Raw genomic sequence first — 9,684 nt, forward strand, 5'->3', positions numbered from 1 at the left:
CCCCACGCGTGTCCCGGGTGGGGTTGGGGGTCCCGTTTGTCCCCCGGTTGTCCCTCGGTCCCTCTGGCCGTGCTGTGGGTGGGGCCTGGCCGGGCCCTTTCAGAAGCTCCACCCTCGGCCGAGCCCAGGTGGCGCCACGAGGCTCTTCAAAAGGTGACAGAATTCCCAAATCCTCCAAAAGTAGGATTTTTTCATTTCTGTAAGGAGTATTTTTTATCTTTTCTTTGTAATTTTTCTCCCTGGAAGGGGACATCTTTCATACAAAATTCCCAAAAAGCTTCAGTTGAAGAATTTAGAGATTTTTTCCTTAGTACTCCTTAGAGTCCTGTATCTGGGTTGTTCATCAGGACAACGAAGAGAACTGGGATGGGGCTGGAGCCCTGTGGCACCCCAGCAATGACAGGGGCCAGGCTGGTGTCACCCCACTGTGCCATCCTCGGTGCCCAACCCAGGAGCCCATCCCATGTGTTTATCCAGCTGCAGCCTGGACATTTTGTCCAGAAGGACCCTGGGAGAGTCGGGATCAAAAGCTTTGCTGGAGTCCAAGAAGATTCCATCTCCTGGCTGTCCTTGCTCAGCCAGGTGGGACAGACACCCTGTTGTGGCAGGAAATCAGGCTGGACAAGCAGCACTTTCCCCTCATGGAGCTGAACCAATGACTGTGTTTTCTTCCAATACTTCCCAGAATCATCTTTTCCATGATTTTTCTGGGCACTGAAGTGACACTGACAGCCCTGGGGGTTCCAGGGTCCTCCTTCTTGCCCTTCTGGAAAATCAGGACAACAGTCCCCAGTTTCCAGCCAGCTGGGACCCCTTGGAGTCCCAAACCATTCAAAATCATCAAGAGAGGCTTTGTGATGGCATCAGCAACTCCTGGAGCATTCTCAGATGAATCCCACCAGGTCCCAAAGGGATATGGAGGGATCCAGCTGGAGCAGGAGATCCTGCACAAGTTCCTTCAAGATCATTCCTGCAGTCCTGCTCGTCCAGCTCACGACACTGGGACCCCCTTGGTCCATCCTCTGCACACAGAGTGCCTTGAACAGCTCTGCCTTGTCCCTGTCCCCTGTGGGAGGTGACATCCCCACCCCAACCAGGCCAATCCATGCTATTCCTACAGTGCCCTTTGCCATCAGTAGGTTTGAACAGGCATTGCCCAGCTGGCAGCTGTGCAGCCCAGCCCTGCAGGGTGGGTGGCTGTGCCAGGGGCAGTGCCAGCACTTCACCTGTGCCAGGGGCAGTGCCAGCACTTCACCAGTGCCAGGGGCAGTGCCTGCACTTCACCAGTGCCAGGGGCAGTGCCTGCACTTCACCAGTGCCCAGGAGCAGTCCCAGCACTTCACCTGTGCCCAGGAGCAGTCCCAGCACTTCACCTGTACCAGGGGCAGTGCCAGCACTTCACCAGTGCCAGGGGCAGTGCCTGCACTTCACCTGTGCCAGGGGCAGTGCCAGCACTTCACCTGTGCCAGGGGCAGTGCCTGCACTTCACCTGTGCCCAGGGGCACTTCCAGCACTTCACCTGTGCCAGGGGCACTCCCAGCACTTCACCTGTGCCCAGCCAGACTCTCCCTCAGGCCATGGCATCAGGGACCACCTCAGGCCAGGGACAAGCTCTGCCCAGGCCACACCTGGCTGGTGGATGGCAAGGAGGAAAAGCACTTTCCCAAGCAGCTGTGAGCTGTTTTCAGGGGCCACAGGTCCCTGAAGTGCCCCCCAGCCTTTCCTCACACCAGTTCCCCCGTCCCCACACAGCCAGGGCAAAGCACCAGCTCAGAGGGAGTCTGGGAGCTGAGCATGGGAGGTGTCATGGTCCCCACCACCCAACAGCTCAGAGCATCCAACCCCAAATCCTGACACCCTCCCAGCAACCAGGGGGGTTGGCTGGGGTGGGGGATGAAGAAACACTCCTCAAAAACCATTATTAAAAAGCAAAGCGTGTGGCCACAGCCGCTGGTTTAACTTAGAAACACTTCAAGTGGCCCAGAGTCTTCCAAAAAACCCGAGAGCTGCTGGCCCTCGTCCCCCCCACCCTGTCCCACCCCCTTGTAGAATTCCATAAAAGAAAAGTTCCATGTTCCACAAAGTTTCCGTTTGTGTGGTGCTGATGGTCTTGTTTGTGGGTCACTGTTGGGTTGTTTCCCCCTTTCTTGATTCCTCTTTTCCTCCTGGCTCTCTGCACACCCAGCACTTCCCATGAAGCCCAGCACGTGCTGAGGGACACGCAGAGAGGTGATGTCCCTTCTCCTGCTGGGACAGCCTGGGGATGGAGCAGGAATGGCCACCAGCTCCTCCACGAGGGCCCATCGAGCCCTGCCCCCGTCCTCGCCACGGCTCCCGGGAGTGGCAGGGGACAGGGAGCACACGGAGGGGGACAACAACGGGCAGGAGGCTGAAGAGCCAGAGGCAGCTGCTGGGTGAATTCCAGGTGAGGAGTCAAGGAGCCTCCAGGCGAGGACAAACCCAGGAATAAAAACAGCTGGGGACAAGAGAGAAGGGGCAGCAGTCCAGAATCCATTGTTTGCCGTCCCGTGCCGTGCCGGCGGGGCTCCTGCAGCGGGCACGGCCCGGCCCCGGCGCTGCGCAGTCCCCGCCCCGCCCCGCAGGAGCCGCGGGGTGCGGAGGATGGAGGGAGGGAGGCGCTGCCGGCTCCCAGCGCGGCGGGCACCGCTCACATCATGACGTGCCGCCGGCGGTGCAGGGCCAGGTGGTCGGAGCGGGAGAAGCTGCGGTCGCAGTCCGAGCAGCGGAAGGGTTTGATGCCTGTGTGCTTGCGGAAGTGCCGGGTGAGCTCGTCCGAGCGGGCGAACTTCCAGGTGCAGCCTTCCCACGTGCATTTGTAGGGTTTCTCGCCTGTGCAGGGGAGCACCGAGGGGTCAGCGCCGCCACAACAACGGGCCCCCGGAGCCCTCACAGAGATTCCAAACGGGGAATCCCTCTGCACTTCCACCCAGCACCCCCAAAGGGCCACAGCACCATCCCATGGGGAACGCAGGGACACCGCTCCCAGCCCTACCTGTGTGTATCCTCCGGTGGGCTTTGAGGTGGGAGCTTTTGGTGTAGACCTTATTGCAGCCCTCGAAGTCGCACTGGTGGATGCGCCGCTTCTTCAGGTCCGGAGAATCGGCCCTGGGCCCCCGCGCCGCCGGCCTGCCGGGAGCAGGGAGAGCTGGAGCCACGGCCCTGCCGCCCTCGGGGGCTCAGGGGGGCTCAGGGGGATAAAGGGCGGGGAGGCACACGCAGGAGGACACTCACTCTCTCGGCAGGTCCTGGAAGGGCGCCGGGCCGCTCTCGGAGGCGCTGTCCTCGCTGTCGCTGTTCATGTCCATGGGGTACACAGAGCCAGGGTCCATTTTCACTGGAGGGGTCCGGGAAAGAAAAGCTTTAGGGCACAGAGAGGTGAGGGGTGAGGACAGAACAGAGACTTCCCCAAAGCACCCACCCTACATCAGGGTGCAGCCTTCCCCTTGCTCCTGCAGTGCTCCTGGCACAGCCTGTTCCTACAGAGAATTAAAAATCCAACTGGGTTGATGGAGAACCCCCAAAGGGAGGAAACAATTTGGGGGCATTACTTTTGGCTGCCTGCTCCTGCCCAGAGCAGGGCAGATCCAGGTCCCCCACCCTGGATAAGGTGGGAAGCTGGGAATGTCCTAGGAAAGGGGATTGTGGGGGGCACAGAGAGCAGCTGAGCTGAAACCAGAGCTGCTGGCAGCAGGCAGCCAGTGGGAAGGGCAGGGCAGGCTGCCAGCAGCAGGATGGGTGGAGAACAGGCAGTGCCATGCCCTGTGTGTCCCTGCCCTCCCCGTGTCCCCTGGGGGGCACAGGCTGGGGGCTGAGAGGCTTTGTATGAGAGTGGCACACGGCAGTGGCAGGGACACTCCATGGTGAAAAATTAATCCCCCTCAAGGTTGCCCCTCCACGAGGCAGGACAGACACCCTCCACCCCCCAGATTGCAGCATTCCCCCCAGGTGCCCTTACCAGACCCAGCGTTCTTGCCGTCCCCCCCGATGAGGGGCACGGTAATGGCGGTGACGCCGTCCGTGGGCACGGTGGTGTAGACGACGGGGAGGGACTGCACCACCACGGGGATGGTCTGCAGGTTGCCCATCTTGCTGGGCAGGTTGACGGAGGGGATGGTGTGGATGACGTGGAGGATCTGCTGCCCGCCGCTGCCCTGCGTGGAGGCCAGGATGGAGCCGGGCGAGAGGACAGCCGGGATGGCCGAGGTGGAGCTGAGACCGGAGGGCGGGATGGACACGGTGCTGGGAGCGGGAACCGGGGGAGCCACGAGCATGGGGGAAGACTGGACCGAGGTGGTAGGCGGTGGCGGCGGGGCCGAGGCCGGAGCCACCTTGGATTTATTGAGGGAGAGATCGACGGGCTCGGCCTGGGGCTGGCTGCAGTCGCTGGCCAGCAGCTCCTCGGGGGGCTCCGTCTTGATGTCGGCCAGCAGCACCGGGGGGTCGAGGGGGCCCTCAGCCAGCAGCGCCGACGAGCTCATGGCGGGCGTCGCCTTCTCCTGGCCCTGCAAGAGACCCGCAGTCCGTGAGGAGCCAGGGAAACTGAGGCACGGGGCGGGGGCGAAGGGGTTTTTTTAACGGGCTCTCACCAACCAACCGACCGGGGCGGCGCCTCGGGGCGGCTCCGGCGGGGCGTGGGGCCACCCGGGGGTCGCCGGGCCGGGCATGGCGGGGCCCGCCCGTCCCCTGAGGCGGGGCCGGGCCCGCCCGTCCCTCACGGACCCGCCCGGCCCCTCACGGCGGCGGCCGCGCGCGCCGAGGGCGGGAACCGCAGGTCCCGCCCCCCCGCCCGCGCCTTTGTGCCGGCCCGGGCCCGCCCCCCGCGGGCGGGGCGTGGCGGGGGCGTGTCCCGCGCGCGGGGCGGTGGCGGCCCCGCCCCGCTCCTTCCCCCCGCGCCTTAAAGGGGCCGCGCCCCCCCGGCCCGCGCGCCCCCGCCCGGGGTCACTCACGCGCTGACCCGCGGGGCTCCCACGCGTGTCCGCCGCGGCCGCAGCTCCCCCCCGCCGCCCGCGGCACCATCTCCCGGGCCGCGCCGCCCGAGGTGCGAACGGCCCCGCGGCTCCACCTGGGCTCGGCCGCGGGTGGAGCTTCTTAAAGGGCCCGGCCCGGCCCCCGCGGGAGGCACCGGGCACGGCCCCACCCGCGGCACGGCCGGCACTGCGCCCCCGCGGGACCGCGACACGAGCGAGGGACGAGCGGGACCCCCGGCCCCACCTCACCCCGTTCTGAGTCCCGGGGCACGCGTGGGGACGAGCGGTACGGGGGAACCCCCGGCCCAACGAGCTCCCCGTCACCCCCCGCGCTGCCCCGGGACCCCCCGGCGCTGCCCCCGGCCCCCCGCACGTACCTGCCCACGCAGGGACCGTCCCCGCCCGCGGAGCCCCCACGCACCGGCCTCGCGCGGCGGCCCCGCCCCGCCACACCCAGCGCCGCGCCCCGCGCACACGGCCCGGCCCCGCCCGGGGGGGCGGCGGCTACAGCGCACCCCCGGCACCGGCACCGAGCCCTGCCGATACCGGCACCGGGGACTCGGAACGGGCACCGAACCCTCTCGATACCGGCACCGAACCCAAGGAACCGAACCCTCCCGATACCGGCACTGAATCCCCTCGGCACCGGCACCGAGCCCAAGGCACCGGCACCGAGCCCTGCCGATACCGGCACCGAACCCTCCCGGCACCGGCACCGGGGACTCGGAACGGGCACCGAACCCTCTCAATACCGGCACCGAACCCAAGGAACCGAACCCTCCCGATACCGGCACTGAATCCCCTCGGCACCGGCACCGAGCCCCCGCTCACACAGCGAACCCCGAATTCACCGTCCCCATAAAACCGGGTTCCCCCAAAGCGCCTCCACACTCAGGGCAGGGATCCCCCGAACCCCGCACCCAGCTAGGGATCCCCCAACAGAGGCACAGAGCCCCGGAACCCCCAAACAGAGCCCCCCACGAATAACCCCGAGGTACAGCCGGGAGCCCCCCAAACACACCGCAAAAAGAGCCAGAGACACCGGGAGCCCCCCAAACACACCCCAAAAAGAGCCAGAGACACCGGGAGCCCCCAAACACACCCCAAAAAGAGCCAGACACATCCCCCTCTCCCCAGAACCCTCCTCTTCACCTGGGGACACCCTGGCGCTCAGAGCCCCCTCCAAATAAACCATAAACCCCCAAACAGAGACTGAGACCCCCCAGGACCCATATATTGGGGCGACCCCCCCCAGCACAAACACTCAGCCAGGGACCCCCACCAAACACCCCCATAACCGCCAAGGACCCCCAAAACACCCTCCTCACACACTCACAAACCACCAGCGCCCCCAAACACCTCCACTCTCAGGTAGGGACCCCCATAGACCCCCCCCAAACCCCGGGATCCCCAAAACACCCCCCAACAAGGAGAGACACCCGTCAGACACCCCTCACTTAGGGACCCCCTGCAACAAATCCCCAGGTCCTCGAAGCACCCCCTCCAGCCAGAGCCCCCCAAAACACACCAGGGGACACCCCCAGACAGACACACAACTGCCCCCCGCGCCTGGGGACCTCAGTGTCCCCCCAGAGCCCCCCAGGAGCGGCCCCTCGCACCCGGGGGGTCCCCACAAACAGGTTCATTGAAGGGGGTGCGAAAGGGACACCCCGTCCTCCCCTGGGGGACCCTCCCTTACCCAAATTTGGGGGTCCCTTGCACCCCAAAGCCCCGCGGGGGTAGGGGGTGCGGGATGGGGCAGCGGAGTGGGCGGGGGGTGCTTGCTCGTTGCACCCCAAATTCCAGCACTGCTGACCCTCCCCCCCTTTTTGGGTGAACTGAATTCCTCCGTCCTCAGCCCGGTGCACCCCAATAGAGCCAGGGGTGCGGGGTGGGGGCTCGGGGGGCCCCCCCTCAAACCCACATAACTGGGGGTGCTGTGCACCCCTCCCAGCACTTTATGTCCCCCACTCCAAGGAAATAATCGGTGCTCCCCCCGTTTTTAGCCCTAAACAGCTTAAAGAGGCATTTCGGGTGACCTTGGGCGGGGGGGTGAGCGTGGGAAACCGCCCTCCACAGCCCCCCCTCACCGCTTTGTCCCCTCGGTGTCCCCACCCCCTCCCCCCGCTGCGTGTCCCCCACCCGTGGGCGTGGGGGGGTCACACCCCGCCGCCGCCGCCACACCCCCCCGTGGAATTTCCTCCGCGCTCCACCCTCCGCCGGCGGCCGCTGGGGACACGGGGGGAGGGGGGCACGGAGGGGACACGGAGCGGGGACCCCCGTGGGGTGAGGGGCGCGGGGGGCACGGGGGGGTCGGGGCCCGAGCGGGGCCTGTCCCTTTAAGAGCAAAGGGCGTGGGAGGGGAGGGCAGGGCGGGGCCGCTGTGACCTCCCGGCCGCGGGGGGGCGCCCTGCCCGGAAGCGCGCGCGGAGCACGGGGGGGGGGGGGGGCACCCCACGCGCGACCCCGCGTGAGGGGCGAGGGGGGAGGGGAGGCCTGAGGGGCGCGGGGGGCGGGGCCCTCCCCCTCCATCCCTCCCTCCCCTCCCTCCCCTCCCTCCGTGTCCCCTCCCCCCGCCCGACCCCGCGCTCCCATCCCCCCCCCCCGGCCCCCCCGGCCCCCCACGCGCGCCCCCCGCGCCCCCGGCCCCACGCACCGGCCCCCGCGCCTCCTCCGAGCGCATCCCCGGCCGCCGCCGCCGCCGCTGCCCCCGGGGCGGTGCCGGGTGGGGCGGGGTGGGGCCCCCACGGGCGGGGAGGGGCCGCGTGGGGCGGAGCTCCCCTCCCCCACCCTCTTTTTTTTGGGGTGGGGGTGCCCCGCCCTTGAGATGACATCATCGGCAGCCAATGGGCGGCTCCCCTCGCATCCGGCGTTGCCATGGGAACGCGCAGGATTTGGGGGAGGGGGGGTGGACCCCAATTTGTTCCCACCCTCCCACACGGAGTGCACCCCAAAATGGGGGGGGGGGGGCGGTGCTGGAGGGCTGAGCCCGGGGAAGCTCCTGGCGCTTATGAAGGGGAGCAGAGACCCCCCCACAATGGGAGTTTGGGGTTCTGTGCACCTCCACCCACAGGCGCTGGAGCACCCCCAAACCCAACAGCCACGGGTGCCCTGGGGGCACTGCCTGCACTGCCCCCCACACACCGGTGAGCCCCCAGGTATGTGGGGCACCCCCTCAGCACCCCGGGTTGGTCTCCCAGGGTGGCAGGGTCCTGCCAGAGCTGGGGGAGCCTCTCCAGGGGCTTCAGCCATGGGGGGGTCTGGGGGTCCCCTGGTCCCTTCCTGGGGTGGAACTGCCGGTGGGAATCCATCCCCACGCTCCCTGAACCCCACTGGTTTTCCAGCCCTCATCCCAAGGGGACCTGGCTGCTCCCAGCGCTGTGTCCCCAGCCCTGGGTGTCCCCAGCCTTGAGATGTCCCCACCCTGCTCTGAGTTTGCCAGGCTGGGTTAATCACCCCATAATCCCCCCAAATTCAGGACTCTCAGCCCCAGTCCTGACCCAGCTCATCCCCAGGGATGGGAAATCCTGCAGACGGGGACTAAGCCAGGTGTCCCCTACCCACGATGTCCCTGCCAGGGGTGGCTCCAGGAGCAGGTCATGGCCACCAAGGGGGTGACCTTGGCACACACAGAGCTCATCCAGGGTGAGGAGGGGCCCCCCGTCACCCCCCCATTTCTACCATACACAACCAGCACCAAACCAACCTCGTTTTGGCAAAAAAAAAACCCTTCCCCTCCTCAGGAAACACCAGGGAGGCCCCAGGACAGGCTCAGGTGGGGACTCTCCCTCAGCCAAAACCTCCCCTGGGGAGCTTTTGGGGACCTGCACCCACAGCACCCCCAGCCCAATGTCACCGAGCTGAAGGACCAGCAGCAGGCACAGATGACCTCCCAAAAAGCGCAGAAGAAAGGGGGGAGCAGGGCGGGGGTTCCCCCCAAGGGCCCTCTCCCGCTCCCCAGGGATGGATTTGGGCAGGAGGGGCAGGGAATGGTGTGGGTGCTCCTCACGAGGTGCCCACAAGGCACAGTTCACCCCAGGGTGACTTTGGGGACTCTGTGACCCCTGGATGGGCTGGAGGAGCTGGTTCCAGCTGGAGAGCAGCGTGTGGCCACCACAGCCCCATGTCCACCCCCTCAGCACCTCCTGGGGACAATTCTGTGCCACTAAAGAGGAAAAACAAGTGGCGCCATCCCCAGGGAGACCCTCAGGAATTGTTGACCCTACACAGCTCATCCTGGGGGAAACAGCCAGGGGCTGACCCCACTGGAGCCACCCAGGCACCGAGGCAAGAAAGAAATAATGATAATAATAATCCAAAAAATCTGGAATTATCTCCAGTGCAGCCCCAGGGAGCACAGCCTGTCCTGGGAACTCACCCCAGGCCCCAGAGCAGCTCCCAGGGAAAGGAACTGGGCCAAGGGGGGATTTATTCAGGATCTCAGTGACACATGGCATCGAGTTTCTCCTCATTACAAGGTCAAGTGCTGCAGGAAAAGGCGGGATCACAGCCACCTCATCCAGGTTTGGGATGGTTGTGGGAGAAACATCTGGAGCAGGCATCAATATTTTTTTTTTTTTTCTGAGGGCAGGAGCTGCCAGAGAAAGAGGGAAGAGGGTGATGAGCCTGATCTCCCAAATCTCCCTGCTCAGAACGGAAGGGGCCGGAGCAGCTACCGACCCCAGGCTCCCAAAAA

The 9,684-nt window shown here is 65.9% G+C and overlaps 1 protein-coding gene across 2 annotated transcripts; it reads right to left on the minus strand.

Moving 5' to 3' along the window:
• Window positions 1-216: 216 nt before the first annotated feature.
• On the minus strand, window positions 217-7,701 carry KLF8 (KLF transcription factor 8). 2 transcript variants are annotated; one of them, XM_063170284.1, is made up of 6 exons: window positions 7,645-7,701; window positions 3,977-4,523; window positions 3,253-3,379; window positions 3,014-3,147; window positions 1,520-2,850; window positions 217-1,197 (listed from the first exon to the last, which is right to left on the minus strand). In XM_063170284.1, the coding sequence occupies exons 1-5, from the start codon at window positions 7,669-7,671 to the stop codon at window positions 2,669-2,671; spliced, it is 1,017 nt and encodes a 338-aa protein (XP_063026354.1). In that variant the 5' UTR covers window positions 7,672-7,701; the 3' UTR covers window positions 217-1,197; window positions 1,520-2,668. The 2 variants fall into 2 exon arrangements, with proteins under 2 accessions (XP_063026354.1, XP_063026355.1); XM_063170285.1 differs by lacking the exon at window positions 7,645-7,701 and adding an exon at window positions 5,366-5,430.
• Between the last annotated feature and the right edge of the window lie 1,983 nt (window positions 7,702-9,684).

The sequence above is a fragment of the Melospiza melodia genome, chromosome 16 (genome assembly GCF_035770615.1).
Source record: "Melospiza melodia melodia isolate bMelMel2 chromosome 16, bMelMel2.pri, whole genome shotgun sequence".
Classification (NCBI taxonomy): domain Eukaryota; kingdom Metazoa; phylum Chordata; class Aves; order Passeriformes; family Passerellidae; genus Melospiza; species Melospiza melodia.